At 52.6% G+C, this 25,786-nt stretch overlaps 3 protein-coding genes across 5 annotated transcripts in view; 2 read left to right on the forward strand and 1 right to left on the reverse strand.

The window, feature by feature from the left end:
- The first annotated feature begins 45 nt into the window (after positions 1 to 45).
- Positions 46 to 6,787, forward strand: Jmjd7 (jumonji domain containing 7). Of its 2 annotated transcripts, XM_028766926.1 has the most exons (8): positions 46 to 133; positions 4,242 to 4,395; positions 4,468 to 4,721; positions 5,013 to 5,069; positions 5,501 to 5,596; positions 5,770 to 5,846; positions 6,036 to 6,195; positions 6,310 to 6,787. In XM_028766926.1, the coding sequence occupies exons 1-8, from the start codon at positions 70 to 72 to the stop codon at positions 6,396 to 6,398; spliced, it is 951 nt and encodes a 316-aa protein (XP_028622759.1). In that variant the 5' UTR covers positions 46 to 69; the 3' UTR covers positions 6,399 to 6,787. The 2 variants fall into 2 exon arrangements, with proteins under 2 accessions (XP_028622759.1, XP_028622760.1); XM_028766927.1 differs by lacking the exon at positions 5,013 to 5,069 and having other exon boundaries at positions 70 to 133.
- Pla2g4b (phospholipase A2 group IVB) lies at positions 6,539 to 16,206 on the forward strand. Of its 2 annotated transcripts, XM_028766924.1 has the most exons (20): positions 6,539 to 6,623; positions 8,883 to 8,955; positions 9,178 to 9,314; positions 9,454 to 9,582; positions 9,865 to 9,905; positions 10,049 to 10,091; positions 10,361 to 10,415; positions 10,675 to 10,805; positions 11,040 to 11,123; positions 11,339 to 11,376; positions 12,031 to 12,166; positions 12,799 to 12,935; positions 13,164 to 13,386; positions 13,519 to 13,636; positions 13,925 to 14,062; positions 14,157 to 14,261; positions 14,428 to 14,607; positions 14,761 to 14,927; positions 15,364 to 15,550; positions 15,634 to 16,206. In XM_028766924.1, the coding sequence occupies exons 1-20, from the start codon at positions 6,615 to 6,617 to the stop codon at positions 15,852 to 15,854; spliced, it is 2,352 nt and encodes a 783-aa protein (XP_028622757.1). In that variant the 5' UTR covers positions 6,539 to 6,614; the 3' UTR covers positions 15,855 to 16,206. The 2 variants fall into 2 exon arrangements, with proteins under 2 accessions (XP_028622757.1, XP_028622758.1); XM_028766925.1 differs by lacking the exons at positions 6,539 to 6,623; positions 8,883 to 8,955; positions 9,178 to 9,314 and having other exon boundaries at positions 9,501 to 9,582; positions 10,054 to 10,091; positions 13,164 to 13,636.
- Positions 16,207 to 20,744: 4,538 nt separating this feature from the next.
- The window catches only part of Sptbn5 (spectrin beta, non-erythrocytic 5), a 40,254-nt gene continuing 35,212 nt past the window's right edge, over positions 20,745 to 25,786 (reverse strand). Inside the window, exons 55-66 of the mRNA XM_028766843.1 lie at positions 25,377 to 25,589; positions 24,201 to 24,397; positions 23,854 to 24,058; positions 23,417 to 23,611; positions 23,160 to 23,333; positions 22,680 to 22,897; positions 22,363 to 22,552; positions 22,023 to 22,199; positions 21,805 to 21,909; positions 21,210 to 21,281; positions 20,887 to 20,925; positions 20,745 to 20,801 (exon numbers count right to left, since the gene is read on the reverse strand). Coding sequence (XP_028622676.1) covers positions 20,745 to 20,801; positions 20,887 to 20,925; positions 21,210 to 21,281; positions 21,805 to 21,909; positions 22,023 to 22,199; positions 22,363 to 22,552; positions 22,680 to 22,897; positions 23,160 to 23,333; positions 23,417 to 23,611; positions 23,854 to 24,058; positions 24,201 to 24,397; positions 25,377 to 25,589 — 1,842 coding nt within the window. The remainder of the gene's footprint in view (positions 20,802 to 20,886; positions 20,926 to 21,209; positions 21,282 to 21,804; positions 21,910 to 22,022; positions 22,200 to 22,362; positions 22,553 to 22,679; positions 22,898 to 23,159; positions 23,334 to 23,416; positions 23,612 to 23,853; positions 24,059 to 24,200; positions 24,398 to 25,376; positions 25,590 to 25,786) is intronic.

The following is a 25,786-nucleotide window of genomic DNA, read 5'->3' on the forward strand; positions in this document are numbered from 1 at the left end:
GGGCGGAAACGGGGGCGGGACTGTGGGCCTGGAGCGGAAATAGGGGCGGGTTCTTTTCCCGAGGGCGTCATGGCGGAGGCGGCTCTGGAGGCAGTGCGGAGGGTGTTGCAAGAGTTCCCGGCGGAGGCTCGCGGTGAGTGGACTCTCATAGGCAGCAGCGACCGCGCGAGGACAGCGCGGACAGAGCCTGGGGCGCTGGGAACTCAGATTATGTGTGCATGGGTGCTCGATCGGTGGCCACACATTTTCGTGTGTACCCTTCTCTAGCTGCCGGACGAGTCCTCAGCTCACGATCGCACGCCTTGCTGCCTTCGTGGGGTGCAGTTGTAGTTTTCAAGACCCCGCACAACTCCGACGGTAGTCATAGTGCCATTCCCAAAGCCAGCGGGGTGCTGAGTCCCTGTCCTCTGCATTGCTGTACTTTCGGTACCGGAAGACTCTCACCTCAAATATCTCGGATGCTGATGGGTTCTGAGGAGAGGCAATCGACTTCCCTCGTTCATTCAGACTCCAAGATTTGAGGATTGTAGGCAGCCGCCCAATTGATCTTGGCTCTTCCTCTACTATGTGTTACGTTTCTTCTCCCTCTGCTCCTCACTACCTCATCATTAAACAAGCTGGAGAGATGACTCAGTCGGTAGGTAAAGTGTTTAAGCACATGATAACCTGAGTTCAGATCCCCAGCACCAACGTAAAACACTGGGTGTGGTGATGGTGGATGTCTGATGGAGTTTCCAGAGGTGGAAGGTAAAGACAGGAGGACCCCAGGGGCTCCCTGGCCAGCTAGCCTAGCCTGCTGAACTCCAGGTTCAGTGACTTTGTCTCAGAAAATAAAGTGGAGAATGAGACACCTGATGTCAATGGCCTCTACACTTACATGCACAGGCACAGACCACACATGCTCGTGCGCGCACACACAGAGAGCACGTGATCAAGCACAATTTTGTCAATTTACCAGCTTTGTCACATAGAAGGGGTTAGAGCAGTGATTCTCAACCTATGGAGTCGAGACCCTAGATGAGTCGCACGTCAGATATCCTGAACATCAGACGTTTATGTTGTGATTCATAACTAGTAAAATTACATTTATGAAGTAGCAACGAAATAATGTTATGGCCTAGGGTCACTGCAACATGAGGAACTGTATTAAAGTGCATTAGGAAGCACTGTGTTAGAGGATGGTTGCAGGCTCAGTGGAGCCCTCGGAGGAGGGGGTGCCTGCTGGGCACAGGAAGCAGTGAGGCCTGAGCTTGGAGCAGACTTTGTGTTCATGTTTATTTTTGTCAGTTAAATTCTTAACAGAATTGCTGGGTCAAAGGAATTGTTTGGAGTTCATTTCGAAGCTTCAGGGGGAAAAAAACCCATCCTCTGTAGGAAATGGTGAGCAAATAAAACTGGCATAATTACAGAAATTTCAAAGGATAGAAAAGGGCAGTGTCAGGCCAGCACTCGGGAGGCAGAAGCAGGAAGATCTCTGTGGTTTCCAGGCCAGCCTGGTCTACAGAGGGAGTTCCAGGACAGCCAGGGCTACACAGAGAAACCCTGTCTCAGAAAACCAAACCAACCAAACAAAAGGCTATCTCTACACATTTTTAACTCCAGGGTAGAGCATGTAGGAGGCCCGGGTCCAATCTCAAGCATTACAAAACAGTCAGATCCCAAAGAGCAACTCAGTTGTCTGAGCCCTAGTTCCCTTCTAAGATTTCTACTTTGTGGAGTTGCTGTTCTTCCTTTCTATGTCTGCTTGTTAATTCTTACAATTCAAGGTAGCAAGCATGTGACTAGCTGTTTTCTTCGCAGTTTTCCTGGACCTACCAATGACATCCCATGTGGTTCCAATTTCTAATTTTAAGATATTCACTTTCTGACTGGCAGTAAGGCAGGAGAGTCAGCATGGAGATGTAACTTGGCTATCGTGACTTCAGAGATAAAATGAATGCCATATACTTTTGTCAGGGGTTGCAGTAACTGCTGGTTAGGGCCAAAGCATCTTAGTCAGACATTAAGGTTGAAAACTAACAAAGCAAAGCACTGCTCTTGTAAAAGCCGAGAGAGTGAGCAGCGGGAGTAGCCCAGCCAGAGTAGAGGGCATGTGGTCAGGGTTAGGCATCAGACCGGAGCAAAGCAGACTGGGAAAAAGAGAAGGGCTAGGCTTGGTCTTGGGGCATCCTGAATGCATGCCAAGATGGACAGAGTTCTGCCAGGGGCAACAGTGAACTATAAAAGGGTCCTTCACGTGGAGCCGGCCCGGGGCCTTTGGCAGCCAGCGGGACGGTGGGGCCTCCGGTTGGCTCGAGACCCCCAGAGGCAGGGTTGGCGGCATCAGGCGAAGAGGGAGAGCGCAGCTGTGAGCTGGGGCACAGCACACTTTTCAGTTGCTCGGAGCAGGACCTCTGTCCCAGCCTCCAAATTCGAGAGAGTGTTACTTGCTCTTTCAGTTCCCTCTTTCTGGAGGCAGCTCGTGAGAGCCCACGGAAGAAAAGTGTTACAGCTCTCTCAGTTGGCTCTGCCCGCAGGAAGGACAGGAGAGTTGTCCTTTGAAATGCGTAGGATAGTAAGGATCGAATTGCTAAAGCACTCCAACAGCGGGAGGTCTCACACCACACAGCACCTTTTACTTTGAGCTCTGGGGATATATATACAGTTTTGGGGGGGAGAACAGATAACTTCTGTTGGTTTGGTTTGAGGGCTTGGGGATGCCTTATTTGCATGGAGGTGTTATTCCTATGTGATAAAGGCCATGGACCTCTCTGTGGGAGGGGGCCTTGGGGAGCGGAAGCTAAGAGGGCCATTGGCTCTGGGAAAGTTCGAAGCAGCCTGCCGTTCTACAGGTCTTCTTCAGACCAAGGTTCCCGGGGTTTCAAGTCTTTCTACCAAGCTTTCTGGCTTTTCTCATAGCCCACTGCCCCACAACCAGCCAGCCAGAATGGGGGCAATTTCATTTGACTTTGAGCACCTACTGTGTGCTAATGTGCTGTTGTAGAGATGCTCCAGGAAACGTGACAATCCATCAAGCCATTGTGGTGTTTCTAGTCTGCTGAGACAGACCAATAAAGAAACAGATGGAAAAAAATATACAGGGTCAGGTAATGATAAATCTGTGGAGAAAAACTAAATAGGCAAGGAGATAAGGGTTGTTTCTAACAAGTGACAGTTTTAAATGGTCAGGAAAGGAAGCTTCATCAGTGTGACATTGGACCCAAAGCCCCAGAGGGAAGGAAAGGGTGGTTTTGAGAGACAAAGGGTAGAATCAATAGGACTTAGAGACACCCAGGCCCAGGACAGATTGGGATAGGATAAAGCACCACACACACACACACACACACACACACACACAGGATGGCCTTGAACTTGCTATGTAGCCGAGAGTGGGCTTGAACTGATGCTACTGATGACCTCCCAGGTCATGGGTTTACAGATGTGAGCTACCATATCAGTTTAAGGGCTACACAGAGTCACTTAATGCCTCCATGGGTGGCACAGTACTGAAGTGTTGGCCTAGGTGGCTAAGGGTACTGCTGCTGTTCTTGAGACCAGAGCTCACTTCAGCCCCTACCTGTCTTCTAGTATTGTCACTGAGCAGTCATCTCCCCGGGGAATAGATAAGCCATAAAGTTGATGAGGTGGTGAGGTTGTCGTCTCAGCCACACTGGCCAGGCCCAGTGCAGGGTCCATCTGAGATGTTCAGTGAATATCACTATTGAAGGGTGTCTTAGGATGTTACTGCTGTGAACAGACACCATGACCACCACAGCCCTTATAAAGGAAAACATTTCATTGGGCCTGGCTTACAGTTTCAGAAGTTTAGTCCATTATCATCGTGGTGGGAATAGTGGCAGCCTAGAGATGGAGCTGAGAGTTCTACATCTGGATCCACAAGAAGAGACTGTGTCACATGGGCCAGACTTGAGCTTGTAAAACATCAAAGTCCACCCCTAGTGACATACTTCCTCCAACAAGGCCACAACTCCTAATAGCACTACTCCCTATTGGCCAAGCATTCACACCCATGAATTGGTGGGGCCATACCTATTTAAACTAACTGGTGGGAGGAAAGGGTCATCCCAGAGCCAGACCCACCCCAGCTAGCCTGTGACCACCGGCTCAGGGGTGCAGGCCTCCTAGGTCAGCAGCAGCCTTGCTTAGGATGTCCATCGTAGAGGGTTTCTTGTTGCAGACTGTGTGATGGAAGTTGAGTACCACTGATTTCCAGCCTCCTCCCCCACCATTTCTTTCTTAAGACCTCAACGTACCTTGTGTTGTGCCCTACCTGGATGACCCTCCAACCCCACTCTGCTTCTACCGGGATTGGGTATGCCCCAACAGGCCCTGCATTATCCGAAATGCTCTGCAGCACTGGCCAGCCCTCCACAAGTGGTCCCCCTCCTACTTAAGGTAAGGTGTTCCTTGGGAGGTGGGGTGGACCAGTGACCATTAGCAGCAGACTACAAGGATCCATTTCTTCAGAGCCATGGTGGGTTCCACGGAGGTGAGTGTGGCTGTGACTCCAGATGGCTATGCGGATGCTGTGCGAGGGGACCGCTTTGTGATGCCTGCTGAATGCCGCCTGCCCATAAGCCATGTACTGGATGTGTTGGAGGGTCAGGCCCAGCACCCAGGAGTTCTCTATGTGCAGAAACAGTGTTCCAACCTGCCCACTGAGCTGCCCCAGCTTCTGTCTGACATTGAGTCCCATGTGCCCTGGGCCTCTGAGTCACTGGGTGAGTGGAGGGGGTAAGAGACAGGGCATGGGGGTGAAGAGGGGAGATAGGGTTTAGCTTGCTTGTTCACTCTTCTTCCTTTTGTGTTGGTTCTGTGGGGGCAGGTGCCACCTACTTGCCCACTCCAGGCAGAAACCCTGCAAGGGCTGCTGTCTCTGCCATCGGGGGATGTGACCCCAGTGTCACTTTCTCCTAGACTCCTTGGCATTCTTTGCCCCTGCCTACATTTCTGCATAGCTGCCCCACACATGGGTGGTTCTCAGCCTGGTACTAACTCACTGTGTCCCACAGGAAAGATGCCTGATGCTGTGAACTTCTGGATGGGTGACGCAGCTGCAGTGACATCCTGTAGGTGTGGCGACTCCTGAAGTAGGGAGGGGGCTGGAGGGACAGAAGGAAGAAAAGTGGGCCCCAGAATGAGTACCTCAGATTTCTTTTGGTATTGTGGGACTAGGACACCACAGAGTTTCTCCTGATGCTGGAACATTGGGGACAGGGAATACCGTACCTTTTTAAGTATCTAGAAGCCTCTTCAAAAGTCAGGTAGCTCAGAGAGCAGGGGTGAGGAGGCAAAGCCTGTTGGTGATCCAGATGAAGGAGCCCACGTCCAGTTTTTTGTGCCCAAGTCCTGTGATGCTTGCTAAAACCTTGGAGTCTCCTAAAGTCTGCTGATTCTGTGTGGGCTTTTCCTTTCTCTGTAGGCTCTGCTGGGGTGTGGGGCTGAGGACAGTGCGGCCTGCTTTCCTCGCCTTAACTCCAGGCCTTCCATGTGTCGGCAGTGCACAAGGACCATTATGAGAATCTGTACTGTGTAGTCTCTGGCGAGAAACACTTCCTGTTACATCCACCCAGCGACCGGCCCTTCATCCCTTACAGTAGGTGACATGAACTAAAAGAATCTGGTAGCCTCTGGCGAGGGAAGGGCAGCAAGAGGTCTCTGCCACAGGCCCCAGCCCTCTGGTCTCTGTGTACAGGGAACACTGTGCTGGCTCTGGTAGGGAGTACCTGACAGGCTGGTGGCCACTTGTTTCCCTGACCTTGCCTTCAGATCTCTACACACCAGCATCCTACCAGCTGACCGAAGAGGGCACTTTTAGGGTGGTGGACGAAGAAGCCATGGAGAAGGTGTCTATCCTGTTCTTGGGCTCTGGAGAGTGGGTCGACCTTTGGGAAGCAGGCACAAAGGGTCTGGGGAGGCGGCGTCCTACTCTGAAAATCCCTAGGCTGTGATTCTTCAAGCCAAGAGGAGAGGGGACAGAGCTAGAGATCTTGGGGGCTTCAGGGCCTGCTCCCAGGCAGCTGCTGTGTCTCTAGGTACCCTGGATCCCGCTGGACCCCTTGGCTCCAGACCTGGCCCGGTACCCCAGTTACAGCCAGGCACGGGCCCTGCACTGCACGGTACGGGCTGGCGAGCTGCTGTATCTGCCATCTCTGTGGTTCCACCACGTCCAGCAGTCCCATGGCTGTATTGCTGGTAAGGAGCACCTGGAGCATCCCAGGGGCAGGCCTTACCATGGCCCAACAAGGAATCTGGTTGGGGTGGCTCTGGCTTTTAGATCTCACATCCAGGTCCCTCTCCTCTCCACAGTGAATTTCTGGTATGACATGGAGTATGACCTCAAGTACAGTTACTTTCAACTGATGGAATCCCTCACTAGAGCCACAGGCCTTGACTGATGAGACCCTCACAGACACTGCAAAGGACAGTGGGGATTGAGTGGGTATTTGATTCTAAGAGGCAGCCTGGAGTTTGAATATGTCCTGGTTTCTACTCATCTTCCTGCCTGTGTTGCAATCAGGCATTGAAGGAACTTGGAATATAGTTGGAGGACCAGGAAATGCCAGGCAGATCTGGGTGAACGTGCTCAGGAAGTCGCCACACAGGTGACAAGCATGGATCAGGTACAGCAGTGCCTCTTACCAGTGCTGTGACCTTGGGTGAGTCACTGCATGTTAGCATCAGTCCCTTGCCTGTAAACTAGAGATAATAATGGCTCTGGCTCCCAGAGCTGTGGGAATAGCCATGGGCCAACGTAGAGGAAGCAGTCAATAAAAGTTGACACTGATACACTTGTTCTCATGTTCCCCGTCACAGTTGCCTTCGTGGCCTGCTGAGGGCTTGAAGGTTCAGGCAGAAGTTTCAAGATGACCCTAATTGGGATCCACATCTGGAATGCTACCCACAGCAGTTCTGTTATAACTGGCTGGGTGCGACTTGTTTGGTTCAGGGCCACCAGTGCTATCTGTAGCTTTGTCCCAGACTGTGTTTCCTCCCCCAGACCCAGGGAAATGGGTGGGTCTGGAGCACTGAGGGTGACCCCTGTTCTAAAAATATAAACAGGAAGGGACAGGAACCATGTTCCTTCTGAGCTGTTCTCTGAGGAAAGAGTTGATCTCCACGCCCAGACTCCTTTGTCACCCTGCAGGGAGAGCCCCTATCCCCGAATGCCAACCCATAGGCCTCATCCCTGGTCACCCAGCTCCAGGGGTGGAGGCAGCCTAGCCGTGGCTTTGAAGGGTTGTTTTATGTGAAAGCCACGCCTCTTCCAAATTATGATGGGGCCTGAGGTACTCTTCTGAGATTGCTCAGGGCTCCAGTTCAGACTGGGCATTCCTGTCGTACTGGCACTGGGAAGGAGGTTGCGAAAGGACCCATCAATGACATGATCCTCAGCCCCAGTGTTCACTGCTGTCTTGGGGGACCACTGTCTGCTGTTCTAGTCAACCTCTAACAGCCACAGGAGAACCCCCTCCTCTCAGTTAGGGCTGGTTGGCTAGCCCAGCTAGCAACAGCTGCCGAGAATGGACTTCAGGGAGCCTGTGGCCAACGCCAGGCGGTATCACTGACTCCAGCATTAGCTTAAGGTGTCTCACTTCCTGGGCAGGTGGCTTGGTCAGCAGTGGGCGTGGGGCTTGGGTGGAGCAGAGGTGTCTGTGGGAGGGATCCAAGAGTAATGTGTGGCCAGTTGGCTCACCTTGGCTCTGGGTTTAAAGCTGACAGTTGTTGGTCCTGTGGCTACTGCCCCATCATTCCTGTTCCTGTGGACTTGGTCTCATGGCTCTGGTAAGGCTCTATAGGGCACTGGGCTCCCGTTTCTAACTTGGCTCCCCATCCAGGGCCTGGTGGCAACTGTTTCTAAAGGGAGCTGCAGGCTGCTCTAAGCAAAGGGAGGGATGCTTCTCAGCTTCAGGACCAGAGTGGAGGCCAGAACTGGGATGCAGGTCTGTCCCGAGGATGGGTTCCAGGGAGAACTCCGTAGATTTGAACCCTTAGAACTCTGAGGATCTTATCTGTTGTTCTGGGAGCCCTAGAAAGAAGTAGCAGCTCTATGCTTCTGACTTGGTTGCTTGGCATGTGGGAGCCCCAGGGGTCCTCAGAGATGAGCTTCCTCAGCTCTGCTCCTGGACTTGACCACTGGCACCTTTCCAGAGATGTGGCTGAAGAACAAAAGGAAGGGCCAGGTGGCACAGGCACCCCCACCCGGGCACACTGGCAAGTGTCCACATCTCCAGTAGCAGAGGGAAGTTGGAAGGAGCTCTGGAGACCCCCATCAGAAATGGAGGATGCCCGTGTGTAGGTGGTCTGGGCTGGTAGCTGCCATCCCTACCCTGCAGAATCTATTTCCAGGATTGGGGTAAATGGCATGGATTTTAGCTCACTCGTGGTGCCTAAGCCCCAATGTATTCCTTCCTGTCCCCTGAAGGCTTATAGTCCCTGACATCTCAGATCAGCCCTAAAGCCTCTAGGTAGGAGTGGGGTGTGGTGAGGCAGGGGGATAAAAAGACATAAGGTACCATACCCAGAAATAGTGTGTGACACTAACAAACTAGCTTTCCTGTATTCTGAGCCAAACCAGGCCTCAAGAGAGTGCCTCAGTTTCCTCTCAGGGTTGGCCATTGTCATAGCTCCCTTCATAGGATATGTGACAAATAAGTGAATTATGCTGAGCCCTTGGTGTGGAGCTGGCACGGTGTTATATAATTATGGGAAGGTGTCCTGTAGACGCCGTATCTTGTGTCATTCCAGCATTCTAATGGGTACGGATAGACCTGGCCCTTTTGGTAGAGAATGAAGCCTTAAGAGTTTGTCCCAACCTCCCCTGTGGCCCTGTTACATTTGACCCCATCTACCTATGGCAAACCTGCCCCATCTATATGCAGGCAAAGGTGCCGGAGACATGCCTGCTCACTGTACGCATCCTCCAGGCCAATGGCTTGCCTTCCAAGGACCTAGGTAAGCACACTGCTTCCCTGGCCCTTGGGTAAGAAGACAGTAGGGTGGCTGCTTCAGAGTACCAGTGGGAGGATCTCCAGGGGAGGCTGGGCTGGCAGATGGCTGCTGGAGAGAAGATCCTGAAAGTGGCCGAGGGCTCAGCCTGAGGGAAAAGGAAGTGGACCCAGTGGCAGCCTGGGAAAGTCCTCCATCATACCAGACACGTGTTCCTCCTTCCTGCAGTCACATCCTCTGACTGCTATGTGACTCTGAACCTGCCCACGGCCTCCAGCCACACGCTCAAGACACGCACAGTCAAGAACAGCAGAAACCCTGTTTGGAATCAGAACTTCCACTTCCGGATCCATAGGCAGCTCAAGGTAGACCAGGCATCAAGTCTGGCCCTATCCTTGTCCCCGTGCTCGATTGTCATACATGTCTCCTGGTCTGCCATCCCCTGCCCCGGTCACCTCTTACCCATCCCATGTCTGTAGCTGCCTCCCCTTGTATCTCTTCCAGAATGTTATAGAACTGAAAGTCTTTGATCAGGACCTGATGACCAAAGATGACCCAGTATTGTCAGTGCTGTTGGACGTGGGGACTCTGCAGGTTGGGACTCAGCTCCAGAACTTCTCATTGAGCGCTCAGGTAAAGCTCAGGAAAGTAGGGGTCCCCAGCTCTGGGGATGGAGCTTTAGAGGCTCCCTGCTCCAGGGAGAGGCCCAGGAATCCCAGGTGACTTTTCACCAAGGAGCAATCCTGTCTCCAACTTCTTTCTCACTTGGTCAGAACCACAGCTTTCTGTGAGCAGTCTAAGGAATGTAGACAGAGTGACCTGGAAAGGAACAGTTGTCCCTCCCCACTCCTAAGGCCTCAGCAGCCTCCCTGCCCATCTGGTTTGCCAATCCCTCTGACTTGCTTCTCTTTCCAGGAGGATGGGCGCTTGGAAGTTGAGTTTCGGCTACAGCCTCTGTAAGTCGGTCTTGGGAGCAGGGGGGAGGTTAGTGAGTGGCAATGGAAAGCTCCCTTCGGGGAGGGGCAGGGCCAGCTCACCAAGGCTGCCACCCCTCCCTGGTAGAGGAGGAATGCAGAGAGTCACTGGGGCCTTTTTCCAGGACAGACCCTGAGGAACAGCTCATCAGCAATGGTATCCTGGTGGTGAGTGAGGAACCCAGGGCTCCCCTAGTAGCTCATGCATCATGCTGTCTGCTGTTCTCCTAGGCCTGGCGTAGGTCCACCACAGTCTGGGTTATGTAGGCCAAGTTGGGAGCCTTGGTATGCATGGTCCCCAAGAGAGTACATCTTAAGCAAATGCTTAGTGACTAAGGGTGATGAAAGAATATTCTGGGAATAGGGACCAGGAGCCCACAATGTACAGCCCCAGAGATGGGGTGTAGCTTGTGTCTAAGGGGATCTCTTGATCATAGGCCCGGGAGCTCTCCTGCTTGCATGTTGATTTGAAGAGGACAGGAGACCCAAAGAGTGAGTTCTGTCCTCCTTAGGTAGCCCTTCCATCCTTCTTCCTGTCTCTTCTCCTTTTCTGAAGGGGTAAGCTTGTTATACTGGCTTCTTTCAGGTCCCAAAGGTAGGACCAAAGGCTGGGAGGCAAGCTCATGCCGGGACTCCCCTGGGCTCCATCTCTCCATCTGGACCGTGTCAGAGACAGATGTCCCTGTAGACCTGCTAAGGCTTTCCATGGACAGATCCTGTCCTGAGTTTTGATTCTGGTTCCTGTTTTTAGGGTCAGAGCGCCAAGTTCAACTTGTGGTTGCTGGGGCCTGTGAGGGGCCACAGGATGCCTCTGCGGGCACTGGGTCTTTCCACTTCCATTATCCAGCCTGCTGGGAGCAAGATCTGAATGTTCATCTGCAGGTGGTGTGCCTTGTTCCTGGGACACTAGAACCACCGCCTCTCTTCTCTCAGCACCTCTCAGCCTGAGCTGTGCTGCCCCTCCCTGCCCCTTGCGCCTACGTCGGTCAGGTCATGTGGATTAGTTAGCCTTCGTTCCCTTCCCTACTGTTCTTCTGTCCCTGCCATAGGGAGTTGGTGGGGTCTTAGCAAAGAAAGGAGGAGTAATGACTCGAGGGGTCTTTGCCTGTTCCTAAGGATGACCCCCATGAGCAGCTGAAGGTGCCACTACAAACTCTACCCTCGTCGCAGCTGGTGAGACTCATCTTCCCCACATCCCAGGTGAGAAGCTAGGTTCATGTACAGGACTCCTGCTGGCCCTGGTCTGCAATCAACCTCCTTCAGGCCATGCCCGAGGCGATCAGTGGGTGTAAGGGTGGTGGACCCTGTGAAAGTGCTTGGGGCCCAAGGGTTCATGGGGATGTTCTGGGGTACATCAAGGCCACAGTGGGGTGGAGGTACCCAGCCTTTCTCATCATGGTATTCCTGGTTTCTAGGAGCCACTGATGAGGTTGGAACTCAAGAAAGAAGAAGGGTAAGAGTCTGTCTGGGGAATGGGAGAACAGGGGTAGCACTCAGGCAGTGTGGTCAGTCTGGCCAGGAGGATGACGGAGAGAGGGAGATGCAGCATCTCCTGGGTGCATGGGGCTTTGCATCTGGAGTAGGCTTCAGTGTGGACAGGCTGTTTTTAATGTCCCCACTTGGATTTGCTACAGTATGTGTGGGCCCTGCCCAGTATGCCATCCTGGGAAACTCGGGATCAGTATCTTGTCTAGATAAGCAGGCAGGGAAGTGGGGACAATGCCAGAGGCTGAAGCAGAGCAAGGACACCAAGAAGAAGGGGGGGCATGCCTCTTGGCATGGAGACTGTTGAGGAGTTGCCTCTTGGGAGAGTGGCTCTTCATCACAAACGTGAGGCAGTGCCTTCTCTGCCCTGTCATTTTTGGAGATGTGGGTGAGGGAAAGATCTGACTGGGAGATGGAGCTCAGCCCTGGAACCCAGATGCACTCAGTCCCAATGTCTGCTTTACCACAATCATGTGTGTGGGTGATTCTGGTTCTACTCCCCCAACTCCACAGCAAGTAGTGGCGAGGACTAAGAAGGGAATAGAGAAAGCAAGTGTCTGGCTGGTGAAACCAACCAACCAGTTTTTCTGTAACTGCTTCTGGGTCTCTTCCTTCTCCCCAGACCAAAGGAACTGACTGTACGGCTGGGCTGTGGGCCCTGCCCGGAGGAGCAGGCCTTCCTAAGCAAGAGGAAGCAGGTGGTGGCTGCCGCCCTGAAAAAGGCCTTACAGCTGGACCAGGACCTGCAGGAGGACGAGGTGAGGGTTGAGCACAGCTAGATGGAGTTTTTCTCAGGCCTGCTGGGGCCTGGGGCTCAGTGCTGGGGTAGTTATGCAAGCCGGAGCTGGTGCCCACTCAGGCTTGTCACTGGCAAGCCCTGCTGCCACATTCTTCTTCCTCAATGTTGTCAGAGTGATACATGAGGCACCTGCTGCTCACAGATGGGAGTTTCCACATAGGCTGACCTGCCTTCCCTGTTTCTTGATCCCCCACCTGACTGATGAGTAAGGTAGACTCACTAGTACGAGGAGGGTCTCTTGGCTCAGAACAGAGGTTCAGACCAACCTCAGTTGTCTCCTAGGGGAATACATCCCAGCACTGGAGATCAGGACCTTTGGGAGAATTTTGAAGGAGCCTTGGGGGCTTCCAGAAAGTGATCCCAGACTCCTTATGGGCTGCCAATAAGCAATATTGCCTGGCTCATTAGGCTGTTTTTCCTGGAGCCCTGATATTTGAAACAGTGAGACCTTTGGAAGGCTTCTTCTGACTAGATCCTCATTGAGGTAACTCAGAGGTGGTCCCAAGATTCAATCACATGTCGACTGACTGGCCCTTTGACTATCATGCTCTCTTTCCATGTAGCCTTCTCAACCTGGCTTTCCTCTTCCAGATCCCAGTGATCGCTGTGATGGCCACAGGCGGTGGGATCCGGGCGATGACCTCTTTATATGGGCAGCTGGCTGGCCTGAAGGAGCTTGGCCTTCTGGACTGCATCTCCTATGTCACTGGGGCTTCGGGATCCACCTGGTGAGTTGACTGTGGGCTGAGTGCTGGAGGCTGCTCTTGGCCGGTGATGTTAGGGGAGGCAATGTAGTAGAAAGGGATTCCTAAGCCCCAGAGGCCCCGGAGCAAGCTGCATGGACTGGGAACAGTGCTCACAGGTAGGGCACAGTGTGCTCCTGGGAAGAAGGTGCTGGCCAGACGGGGGCCTTTGGTGATGACATCCTCCAACTCCTAAGCCTTTCCTTTCCTCAGGGCATTGGCCAACCTCTATGAGGACCCAGAATGGTCTCAGAAGGACCTAGCAGGGCCTACTGAGTTGCTGAAGACCCAGGTAACAAAGAGCAAGCTGGGTGCGTTGGCCCCCAGCCAGCTTTGGCGGTATCACAAAGAGTTGGCTGAGCGTGCTCGCCTGGGCCACCCGACCTGCTTCACCAACTTGTGGGCCCTCATTAATGAGGCCTTGCTGCATGACAAGGTAGGGAGAGGGGTGGGCCCCGGGTTGGTAAAGCTAAGGCAAAGCCATCAGATGGGCCCATCCCTGGGTAGCATGTGGGAAAGATTTCCAGCATCGGGAAGCCGTGGGTTTAGGCTGCGCTCTCTTCCTCAGCCCCATGAACACAAACTCTCAGATCAACGAGAGGCCCTGAGTCGAGGCCAGAACCCTCTGCCTATCTACTGTGCCCTCAACAGCAAGGAGCAGGGCCTGAGTACCTTTGAATTTGGGGGTGAGTGGCTTCAGAACTGGGGCCTGTACTCTTGTGGGTGGTAGAGTACAGTGTAATTAGTCCTGTGTATAAGAGGTGATCTGATGTCCCCTTCTGGTCCAAGCAGCAAAAACTGTCACCGTACCAGCTCTCTTACACCTTTGGGATTGGGAAAGAGGCCTTAGTCCCATGCTTGTAACAAGGCCTGAGAGCCTCCTGGCCCCCAGACTACCCTTAAATAAAGTCCCTGGTAGGAGTCTGGGTGCCCAGGTCCCTGGCCTTCCTGGCTGAGGTGTATTGTTTTCACAGAATGGTGCGAGTTCTCTCCCTATGAAGTCGGTTTCCCCAAGTATGGAGCCTTCATTCCCTCTGAGCTCTTTGGCTCTGAGTTTTTCATGGGGCGGCTGGTGAAGCAGCTCCCCGAGTCCCGCATCTGCTTCCTGGAAGGTGAGAAAGGCCCTCACCTTATGCCTCAGCCAGAGAGAGGGAGGGTTCAGCGGAACAGCAGTTGAGGACCTGTCACTTGTTGCCCCTTTCTCAGGTATCTGGAGCAATCTGTTTGCAGCCAGCCTCCAAGACAGCTTGTACTGGTCCTCTGAACCCAGCCAGTTCTGGGACCGCTGGGCCCAGGATCAAGCCAACCTGGGTAGGTGCTTGGGCTTTTCTGTAGGAGGAAGATGGGCAGTGTCTGAGCATGTGGACGTCAACTGCTTCCCTTCCAGGATCACCACAGAGACTGGGATAAAGGGTCAGAGACCTCCTTTTTCCTAAGGTCACCCCTCATTGCCTCACCCCTTCTCTCACCCGTGCAGACAAAGAGCAAGTCCCCCATCTGAAGATAGAAGAACCGCCGACGACAGCTGGCAGGATCGCCGAGCTCTTCACTGACCTCCTGACAAAGCGTCCCCTTGCCCAGGCCACCCACAACTTCATGCGCGGCCTCCATTTCCACAGGGACTATTTCCACCACCCTCACTTCTGTACCTGGAAAGGTACCCGCCTCCGTGCTCAGCGCGGGATCTCCAGTTCCCTTAGCCTTAGACACACATGCGGCTTTGGCAGGCTGGCGGGGACGAGGGACAGTCTCTCTGTGGGTCTGAACCCACAGTGAGAGTGCTGCTTCCCCCACCCCCAAACCTTTGCAGCTTCCAAACTGGACAGGCTCCCCAACCAGCTGACACCCGCTGAGCCCCACCTCTGCCTCCTGGATGTTGGCTATTTCATCAACACTAGCTGCCCACCCCTCCTGCAGCCAACACGGGATGTGGACCTCATCTTGTCGCTGGACTACAACCTCTACGGAGCCTTTCAGGTGGCAGGGGTGGTGGGCCATGTAGGCTACCCTGTCTTCTGGGCCCCTGAAATCTGCTTTAGGGTCCAGTATCTGGCCCAGGTTCCATTAGTGGGTCCAAAGTGGCACCATGTGCCAAGGATTCTGGATTCTGTTAGCCCCTACAGGGAAGTTAACTCTGCTCGGGGAGTGGGCGCAGAGTTCCTGGTCTGTTCATCTATCTTGTACCATGGTTCTCTTTGCTGTGCCTGAACCCCACAGAGGTCCTGGTATACCTGCTGTTTCTCTATTGCTCTAGCAAGGCGTTTGACTCCTGCTTTCCGAGGGCTATTGGCCACTAACTCAGGAGAGCCTGGGACTCCAGGTCTTGTGCTTCTTAGTGAATGGCCTTGTTTAGTCAGCCTTGTATTGAGCACACTGGGAAGCCTTCTAATGCCCCCTTCTGCCTGCCCAGCAGCAGCTACAGCTTGTGAGCCGGTTCTGCCAGGAGCAGGGCATCCCTTTCCCATCCATCTCACCAAGCCCTGAGGAGGAGCGCCGGCCTCAGGAGTGCCATATGTTCTGTGACCCAGCCCAGCCTGAAGCCCCAGCTGTGCTCCACTTCCCCCTGGTCAATGACTCCTTCCAAGACTACTCAGCCCCTGGTGAGCCTTGGTCACTTCTCTTCCAGCCTTGCCTCAGTGCAGGTGACCCCAGGCCTCCTGCCCAAACTGCCCTCTTCCCACAGGGGTGCCACGGACATCGGAGGAGAAGGCAGCTGGGAAGGTGAATCTGTCTTCTTCCGACTCCCCATACCACTACACAAAAGTGACCTACAGCCAGGAAGACGTGGACAAGCTGTTACGTCTGACGCATTACAACATCTGCAACAGCCAGAATCAGCTGCGGGAGGCCATGCACCAGGCTGTGCAGCGGCGGAGAAAGCGCAAACAGTTTAGGCCGGAGTGACAGCTGAGGTACCCTGGCTGGGATCCCACCTGGGTCACTCTTGATCTTCAACTCCTTCCCCTTCTGCTCTGAGTTCAAGACCAGCATCACCAAGTGCTCCACAGACTGGAGACTCTGATGTCCAGGCACAGCTCCACAAGGATGTGTGTCTGGGACCTCCATGGGTGACACTAACCTGTCAGCAGCCCTGTCACAGAATCTAGGCTGGAAACTGTAACAGGTGCTGTGGCCGTCATTCATGGATGGACATGGGCAGTGTTGGCTGCATGACAGGACACTGTGACATGAAACACTTTACATGTTACAGGGACTCTTATAAACGGGAGGCGCTTGTGATGCTGTCCCAAGATTATCTGCTGTACCAGGCTGTTAGTTCCATTCTGAAGCAGGTTGAGTTTCCAAGAGGCCACTAGCATGGAAGTTCTGATCCTGGCACAGGTTGTCATCTTTGCCCAGAGATCTTGCATTGAAGCCATGGTCCATCTCAGGCATACCCAGTGACATATGACATCAGTGTTTCTTATCCTCTGACAGGAGCTGGGTTCTCCACACTGGTCCTGAGCAGCCATGGGGTGGGTACCTTTGGGCCAGTAGTTGAGTGGATTCCAGGATGTGTCTTCACTGGTAGCCTCGAGGGTTGGTGTTGGCTCAGGATTCATTTCAAGGTTTAGACCTGTTGGGAAAACAGAGATTAGGAACCAAACACCATAAAGTCTTCCCTAAACATGGTGTCTAGCCCTCCCTCCCTGGAGCATCCCACCTGCTCCTAGCTTAGGTGTGGTGAGCGGGTACCAGAGGCTGTGAGAGGAGTAAAGTGTGACAACTTTGATTCTCACAATCCAGCAAGCTATGTCAGCCAGGCAGGTGTTTGTCCCGGCACCACCAGAAGCCACTATGAGCTGGTGGCATAGGCTTCTAATCCCAGCTACTCGGGAGACTGAATCAGGAAGAGTACAAGTTCAAAGCCAGCCTGGGCTACAAGAGTGAGTTCAAGGCCACAATTAAGCTGTAAAGTAAAAGATAACTAAGGGGGAGCTGGAGAGGTGGCTCAGTGGTTAAGAGCACTGACTGCTCTTCCAGAGGTCCTGAGTTCAATTCCCAGCAACCACATGGTGGCTCACAACCATCTGTAATGGGATCTGATGCCCTCTTCTGGTGTGTCTGAAGATAGCAACAGTGTGCTCACATGTATAAAAAATAAATCGTAAGCTAAATCTCAGTGGTAAAGTACATGCCCTCAGTTTACTCCCAGGACCACCGTAGACTGATGTGTCTAGTACAACTCCTGTTCCTTCATTTATACATCAGAATCAAGCTGAAAGCTCAGGAGGCTTGCAAAAGAGAGGGTGTCTATGCCAGAGACCTCTGTCACCTGGTACAGCAGGAGAGCCTTCAGGCACACAGCTGTGCATCAGTCTAGACATACATGACAGTCACACTGGACCTGGGGACCCTTGTGTGTGTGTGAGGGGGTGGTGTTCACATCCTCTTCTGTGTGCCCTAAGTGCCCCAATTCTTAGAGGGCCTTGAAGCCCCTTGGCTTGGAGATAGGAAAGGCATAGCTGAGATGGCTGAGCATGAAGCCAGGATCCACAAAAGACTGAAGATGCCAAAGAAGAGCCTGTGTTCGGTCTGCCTAATCCCTTAGCCTTTGTACTTCTTGCCATTGGCTTGGATATGCTGACACCTTGACCCTGTGTCCCCCTGGAATCAGAGACAGAGTCAAGGCAGGATGGAGCTAGAGAGTAGAGGCGCTGTCTCAGATGTCTGAGCGCACAAGGAGAAGTTTGAGAGTGAGGACTTGGGGCAGACGATCCAGGGGAGCATCCAGTGGTGTGTGGAGTGGATGCCCAGAGAGACTCTTGACTGGGGGATGGCCAGAGCAGTTAACAGTATGTGGAGCTTTTGGAGGTTAGGACCTGTAACCAGCAAGGGCTCCCCAGGTGTAGAAGGTGGGGAGATGAGAGAAAAGGTGGAGTGAGCCCCTGAGATAGCATGTCCCTGGAGTCTGGGGAAAGGGAGCCTGTACCTGAGTCCTGCTGTCACCTCAGAGTCCAGGTGTGAGGGGTGGGAGTAAGGGTCTCCCATGTGGGACCTCACCAGTCCACTCAGCAGAGCGGGCCTTGAGTCCTGGCATCTCAGGATTAAGAGAAAACCACTCTACCAGTATCCCACTTGAGCACAACATCCTTGCTCTCAGCAGGGAATCAGAGGATGAGGTTCATGAGCCTAAGACAGCTCCTTCCTAGAAGCTGTGTCCCTGTCCCAGGGACTAAGGGGCATGCTGAGTCAGCCCTTGTCTGCCTTTCTACTCTGGTGCTGCAGTGTGGCTCAGCACCCAGCACTCCCAAGCAGACTCCTAGCTCCCCACCGAGACTCCAATGCAGGGAGGTGGGGAAATTCAGGGTCCCTTTGGGATTCTGAAAAAAAAAAAAAAAGGTGGGAACAAGGGGAGGTGATGACAGTGAGGTAGGGAGATAGGACCCAGGGATGGGGAAGAACACCTGGTATTCCCACCACTCCACAAAGAACGCAGCAGATGCATGAGGAAGGCACAAATGGCAAAGGGTATGTTCTGTACATTCTTCCTGCTAATGGGCCTGGGCTTGGCCACAGTCTAGACCAATCAAGACCTAGCATTTGGAGTTAACACAACCTATGAGTCCAGAAGGGAACGGAACTCACACAGTCCCTGGCTGGAAGGGGTAGGGATGGAGGTAGGGGTCAGTACAGACTCCAAAGGGGACAGGACAAGAGAATCTTTACCTAATTATCTATGTCTGACTGAGGTTTTTTTTTTTAGCTGCTCAGAGTTTTAAGTTCTTTGAGAAAAAACAGCAAGTCCCACTTTCTAGACAGTAGATACTGGCTGTGAGCACTCCTAGCTCCATAAGTAACACTGGGAACCTGGGGCCCAAGCACCTCTCCTTCCTTCCCCTACAGCTTACCTGCCGTGCTACCCAAGGCTGGCTGACAGACTGTGGCCTGCTTTTCCCACTGTCCTGCAAACAGACCTCAGTTCTGCTCAGCCTACCTTTTTTGGTTTTGTTTGTTTTTTTAAATTTATTTTTTTATTAGTAACTTTTTTTAAAATGTTAATCAAAGACTTTATAAGTTTGGTAATGCTCAATAACAAGATGCCCATACAATCAGAAGTATAACCCAATACCCAACCTAGATATACCAACTACCTTTGACTGGCAGAGACATACGAACATCTGCCTCCATGTTCCACCCCCCCCACCCACCCCCCCGTGCAGGCCCCCTCTCTATTGTCTCCTAGCTCCTCCTCTCCTTCTCCTCCTCCTCTCCTTACTCCTCCTCTTCCTCTCCTTACTCCTCCCACCTTAGCTCCTCCTACATATCACCCTTTTAAGAAAAAACTTTTCTCTCAAAATACAATTAGAGCACAACTGTACCATTTTGTATCAGTTAGGTACAAAATAGACCTAATACCCAGTCCATCATTTTGTTGACTAACCAGAACCTCTGTCATCTCTCCTAACTAAAAGACTTAGTTCTGAACCTGGCTTTTTTTCTTGGCTTTAGAATGAAAGTCAGCTGAAAAACATCTTCTCAAGTCTTTTCTCTCAAAGTAAATAGCTGGGATTGGCTATGAGACTATAAATCTTCAACCCTGTCAGAGATCCAGAATGACTGAATTAACTGAAATTATGGGAAGCACAAAGCATAGCTTCTAAAACTTAGTCAATTTATAGAGACAGCTGAACACCTGGACAGTCCCTATACTACAAAACGTTGGAGCATCTGATCTTCAGCCTTCTGGCCCAGGATCATCTGACACACCTAGTGATGCAGAATTATTAAGGGCTGATTACTCTGTCTTGGCAGATACAATCAGTCGACTATTCCGCAAGTGTGTCCTTAACAGGACAGTAATTTGTCTGTAGATGAAAAGAGGCAATTCTTGCCTAGTGTCTGTCTCACCACAACTGGAGTAACTCCAAAGATGCTCAATTTATTCTTAGAATCCAAGACAGGAAGCTGTCAGGAGCAGACAGATCTCTAATCAAAATGAACCTTAATACTTAAAAAGTCAATTCTGTGGATTTCTGACGTTTTGAAAACCAACTATTCATGTAAGGCAATCTGGACTGTTGTCTGTTAACTCCTCTCAGCTATTTCTAAATAAAATATAGAAAACACCCTAACAATAAACTCAGAGCCATGAATTTGCTATAGGCCCTTAACTCATAGGCTAACCATCTCAAATCAGTTTAAAAAAGGTTAAAGAAGGACTGGGTCTAAGCCTTGTATTCCTAAATGTGTTATATAGGCACAATGCCTATAACAATACTAATCTTACTTCTATATCAATAAGAAACTCGTACCAATGAAAACCTTAAATTTGAAATCAAAGTAAATTTTGTACCATTTAAGAAATTATAACTTCAGCTTAATAACAACCATACAGATTTCTACCAATAGGTTATGGCTATGCAATAAATCCTAGCTATTCCTCCCTGTTCCAACAAAACCACTACTTTTCCCTAGAAAGACAGCCCAATATTAACCACCTCGGTCCCTAAGCCCAGGGGATAGGGGTGCCGACTCTTGATTAACTTCTTCAAGCTGGTTACAGGAGTTGAGATATTAGAAGAGGGGCGGGGGGGGGGGAAGTAAATTGATAAGCCTCTGTCGTCTGTGTCTTCACTTATTCATCAGCCTACCTTCTAAGCTGACCCTCGGCAGCTTCCCGTGTCCCACTTAGCACCTCTGCGGGCAGCCCAGGGAAAGCTTGCTGTCAGGCCAGGCCTACAAGCCTCACCTTGGGAAGAAAGTCTGCTTTCTGTCCTCCAGCCTCTCACATTCCGTTTCCTCGGGTACAAGGGGAGACATGGAAGCCTGGGGAGAGATGAGGTGCAAGGATCACAGGGTGCCCCAGCTTTTCCCTGTGGGAGCTATCTTTTTTCCCTTGAGATGCTTCTAATTGCCAGAGGTCTCTTACCCCAGTGCCACTTGGTACTTCTGCTTTCCTCCTATCTGAGAACAGGCTCAAGGTTCCCCTTGCCAAGATCCCATGGCTGCTGGTCCAGAAGCTGGTACTGGGCTGTGGGGAAGACAGGAAAAAGGCCCCAGGTCAGGCCTCAGACCCTTCCAGGAAAAGTACTGCCCACAGTTTTCACAGGGAAGAGGGAACAAGGGTGGGCTCAGACAGGGCATCCAAGAGGGTAGCGGTAAGCCCTGTCTCTTTCCCTTTCCTCTTCTGTGGATAGAAACTATAGCCTTCCCTGAGACCACCCAGGAGGTTAAGCAGGAGTCTAAGGGGATCCACAGTGCCTGGCCCAGATGGCTGCTGATATGGGATTGCCTGCAGTCAGAGCTAGCACACACCTGCCTCCCTTCTGTGGGAGGCTGCTGGTCAAGTTCCACAGACACCTCCACAATATGAGCACCCTTTGCCTCCTGAAAATACAAGATGGGGGTGGGGGTGGGTCCAGATGTCAGGCCCAGCACAGTCAAGAAGGGAGACGCCCAGTCCTCATTCCCAGTGGCCCCCAGCACTCCTGGCCCCTGTGCCTGCTCCAGAGTATAGACCCTGGACACCAGTGCCCCTGTGACCTAACTACATGCTCCAGGGAGATAGTGGTATCCAGTGGGTACACAGACTACAGTTGCTTTATCTCAGCCAGATGTGCAACCAACCCCCAGTGTTCAAACATGAGTGGTCCCCCACCCTGTTCTCTGCCACTCCAAGAGTGCTGCCCCCTACTTTGATTATGCTTCAGCTTGGAAGTCATCCTTAGTCTTCCACGGAAGCCCTGGATGGCAGGGGCTGGCAGTTTTCCTAAAGGAGAAGCCCTGAGGAAGACTCCACAAGGCCTTGCTGCTCTAACAAGCCCTAACATGTAGATTGACCAGCTGTCCCACCCAACAGCCCTCATGCCTCTTCTTAGTATACCCAGCCTCCCCTCCTCCAGCCCTTGACCTCTGTCATCGTCTGAAGCTGGATGAACTTCTCCTCATGGGCTGCCAGTAGTTTTTCCAGGCCCTCGTGTCTGTAGAGCAGCCGTTCCACTTCCAACACTGAGTGCTGAGAGAAATGAGTCAGCTTGTGGTTCCGTTCTGGGGTGCTGTGTCTCCTTACCCTCCAGGCTTAGCCCTAGGGCCAGTGAACAGAGAACAGCAGGCTCTGCCTCCCCTTACCCCACAGCTGGGGTCCAGCAGCAGGCACTCCCTGGAGGCCAGCCAGGTCTCAGCCAGCTCCAGCTTCTGCCACAACTGTTGCAGGCTCCGGCTCTGCTCCAAGCGTTGTCCACGCAGGGCCCAGGCTACCTGAAGCTCCTGCAGATGTCTTTCCAGCTCCTGCATACACTCTGCCACCTGCAGGAAGGGAGCCTTGAAAGCCTGGGCAGAGCTCCTACCTGCCAAGGCTAGCAGGCGAGCCAGGCCTACAAGGACGGTTGCTTTCTCAGCCTTCCTCATTCTCCCTAGGGCTGCTAGGCCTCAGCAGCGAGGCCCATCCCATCCCATGCTGGGCTCACACCTCCAGGGACATGAAGTGGCCATTGTCCAGCAGCTGCTGCCCTTCCTGCCGCGTGTTCTGGGCTTGAAGGCAGCATTCCTGGATTTCTTGCTTCAGCTCCTCATGCTGTTCAAGGAACTGCTTGGCCCCCACCACATCCCCAGCCTGCTTCTCCGAGGAAAGCAGCTCCTGCTTCTCCTGAGCCCACGCTCTGCTAGGCAAGGAAAGAAAGCTCCTAGCAGAGCTGGTGAGGCAGCCTGGGGAACAAGGGCAGGAAGCGCTACTCCCCAAACATCAGGACAGGACAGAGCTGAGCTAACAGTATGGACCCTACTTACAGCAATTCTCGGCAGCTCCAAAGAAAGGTGTGGCCCTGGGTAGTCTGCAGCAGCTTCTGGCTCCATTCCTGGACTTTAGCCTCCAGGTTGGCCCAGGCCCCCTGCACCTTGGTGAGCCACTCACCAAGGCTCCCCTGAGCCACAGGGTAGTGCTGGCCAAGCCGATGGGCCTCCATCTGTACTCTTGACACCTCTTTTTCAATAGCCTGCAGTTCTCTCTGCAACCAGAACAATTTGCACTGACATGCTCCCCATTCAGAAGCCCCTGGCCTGTTGAGACCCCTCTGTTCTGCTTAAAACCTGTTCCAAGTCCCTTAGATCAGAGGGGAGTGGTCCAATACCCTGGAGAAGTGGCTCAGGGGCAGGTCCCAGGTGAGGCCATTGCCCGTCATCTCTGATGAGGGACCGAGGCACACAGGTCTTTTGCTGTATGCCTGAAGGAGTGGGCCCGAGGTAAGCAGCTTTGGGCAAGGCCTTTACCTGCAGGCACCTATGCTGCTGCTCCTGCTGCTCCTGCTGCAGTTGGGGCTGTGCAGGCAACAGGCTGTGATCTCGGAATTTTTCCTCCAGCAGGGTAGTCTTCTCCTGCACCCACCCCTGGAGCTCTGAGGCAGCCTGCTCAAAGCTCCGGAGATCACGGGCTGCTGCCAGGTTCTGAGAAAGAATGGGGGTGGGGAGGGGCTCACTTGGAGCTGAACTGTGTTCCACGGCCCCATACCCCCTGAGACATGGCCTACCTCTGTACGGACTTTGATTGCCTTGTTCAGCCTCTCCCAAGTGGTCTGGACGCGACACTTCTGAGCTTGAATCTGAGGGTAGAACCTGGGTGCTCCTCTTTCTAGGGAAGCCATCAGCTCCCTCAGGGTCTGCATCTTGGCCTGGCCCAGGCTCTGAACTTCTCTGCTGAAAGCACCAAACATGTCTTCCAGCACCTAGGAGGGGTAAGGCCAGGGATTCCAGAGCTTCTGCTGGCAGCCTTGGAAGCTCATTAAGAGTCTGGCAGTACCAGTGGCCCCAACATCACTTAACCCTAGAGTTCTAGAACTACAGACTCTTCCAGTGACACCCCTCCAGAATCCTTGTTCACCCCTCAGGATCTCCCATTCTCAAACATGTTCTCCTTTCCTAAGGAAGCCTCTTCCCCGTTCTCTGGGTCTACTGAGGACTAACCCACCTTGATGCCTTCTAGATCCTGTCCATAGTCCTGGGACTCAGCGACGGCCAGCTTGGTGGTCAGCCAGGCATCCAGGAGCAAGGCCTCTTGCTCCAGCTGGTATAGGTGCAGCTGCTCATGCAGTGCTTGCCCCCTGTTCTCTGCTCTCTGCAGCAGCTGTGCATGGGCCTCTCTCACAGCCTGCAGCTGGGCCAGCACCCTAGGACTATGACAGGAAGGAAGGATAGGCTTCCCTATCCTTCCATAGGCTGCATCCCTCCTTCTCCAGACTGGACCAGCCTCCTCCACCTCTGACAAGGGCACCCTCATCTCTGCTTCTATCCAGGGAGTATGTGGCTCTGGCCTACCTGCCTGGGTTCTGCCCACTCTCCAGAAGGACCACTGTTTGCTGTAACTGCTCAATGTGTCTGCTGAACCCCTCCAAGTCTCGTGTGGTGGCCTCCAGACGCCGCAGAAGAGCCTGTGTGGCCTCAGCATCCTGACCCAGGTCCTCACTGTCCAGAATATGGCCCTGTTCAGCTAACCAGGATCCCGCTTCCAGGAGCTAGGTAGTGTAACAGCAGGAATTAGTTTCTTAGGCCCAGGACTTGAGAGTGGGATCCTCAGAATTCAGAGTGGGAGTTACGGTATATGGGATAGGATTTCGGGAGGTGTCCTCAGTCAGTTGCATGGGGGGAAATTGCCTGGAGAGCCCTCATGGGTCCTTCCTAGCACCTTCCAGAAGATTCTCACTGTACTGGAAAGACCATGAATGCCAGCATTTTTAAGGTTTCCAGGTGATTCTTTCCTTTTTCTTCATGTAAATTAAAGATGATCTATTTTTGCTCCTCAGAGATAGTGTTGCTATTTAATATAATAAAAGCAAATTTTGCCTGGCAGTGGTGGCACATGCCTTTAATCCAGCACTTGGGAGGCAGAGGCAGGTGGATTTCTGAGTCTGAGGCCAGCCTGGTCTACAGAATGAGTTCCAGGACAGCCAAGGCTATACAGAGAAACCCTGTCTCGAAAAGCAAAAACAAACAAACAAAAAAAGCAAATTTTAGCCAACAATCTTTACTTTGTTTCTTTTCATTTCTTATTACTTTTTATCTTGTTGTGAGACAGGGTCTCACTTTATAGGCCTTGGTTGGCCTGGAACTTGAAGTGGTTATCCTCCTGTGTCTGCTTTCTGTGTACTGAATCACAAACACAAGCCACATCCCTGGCTTCTAGTTGCTTTTGAGGTGTTTTTCTTTGCTTCTTTGAGATAGGGTCTTACTATAGCTCAGTCTCCTAGGTGCTTACGTTTCTTGGTATGTATTTAGTTTGTGAGGTAGCTCAGATGTAATTGCAAGGGGAAGGTTCCAGGTGATTCTGACATAAAGTTCTAGCTGGAAACCCCGGTTTGGAAGAAACAGCGACAGTAAGGTGCTGGAGGCTGGGGGTCATAGCTCTGCCCGCCCTGGGAGGCATCTCTCAGTCCCATACACTCCCAGTGTCCTCAGGCCAGTTCTGACAGCCTCCATTTGACAGCATCCCCTCACCTCCACCAAAGCCTGCTGGATCTCCAGGGCCTGCTGTAGCATCCTCTTCCTTCGCGCTGCCTCTGTCTCTAGGTGGTTTAGAGCCACCTCCAGCTGCTGCACCCGGGCGGCCACTTCTTCAGCGGCAAAGTGTCCCGCCTGTACAAGCTTGTGCCCTGTACCTGTCACTGCCTGGCTCAGAGCCTTGTGGCTACTGATCTCATTCTCTAAATTCTGCAAAGGAGGAAGAGCCAGGGATGTACTAGAAAACTGAGGAACCCACACCCTGGTGAGTCATTGGACCCTACAGACTTACAAGGAATTTCCATCCCAGGATTTCCAAAGAAAATAGGTGTTCCTCAAAGCAGAGGTTGTGGTGGTCCACAGTGGTCCTTGGACCATGAGCCTCCAACCCCTCTGAGGCTGCCCCT

This window comes from Grammomys surdaster, unplaced genomic scaffold, assembly GCF_004785775.1.
Source record: "Grammomys surdaster isolate TR1022 unplaced genomic scaffold, NIH_TR_1.0 170, whole genome shotgun sequence".
Taxonomy (NCBI): Eukaryota; Metazoa; Chordata; class Mammalia; order Rodentia; family Muridae; genus Grammomys; species Grammomys surdaster.

Excerpts from the sequence above, each read along its gene's own strand:
- Pla2g4b (XM_028766924.1), top strand. Across the intron at positions 8,956-9,177 it reads CTTGCCTTCCAAGGACCTAG|TCACATCCTCTGACTGCTAT; the intron begins GTAAGCACACTG and ends TCCTTCCTGCAG. Across the intron at positions 9,315-9,453 it reads GGATCCATAGGCAGCTCAAG|AATGTTATAGAACTGAAAGT; the intron begins GTAGACCAGGCA and ends TATCTCTTCCAG.
- Jmjd7 (XM_028766926.1), top strand. The coding sequence starts at position 70 with ATGGCGGAGGCGGCTCTGGAGGCAGTGCGGAGGGTGTTGCAAGAGTTC. Across the intron at positions 134-4,241 it reads GTTCCCGGCGGAGGCTCGCG|ACCTCAACGTACCTTGTGTT; the intron begins GTGAGTGGACTC and ends TTCTTTCTTAAG. Across the intron at positions 4,722-5,012 it reads CTGGGCCTCTGAGTCACTGG|GAAAGATGCCTGATGCTGTG; the intron begins GTGAGTGGAGGG and ends TGTGTCCCACAG.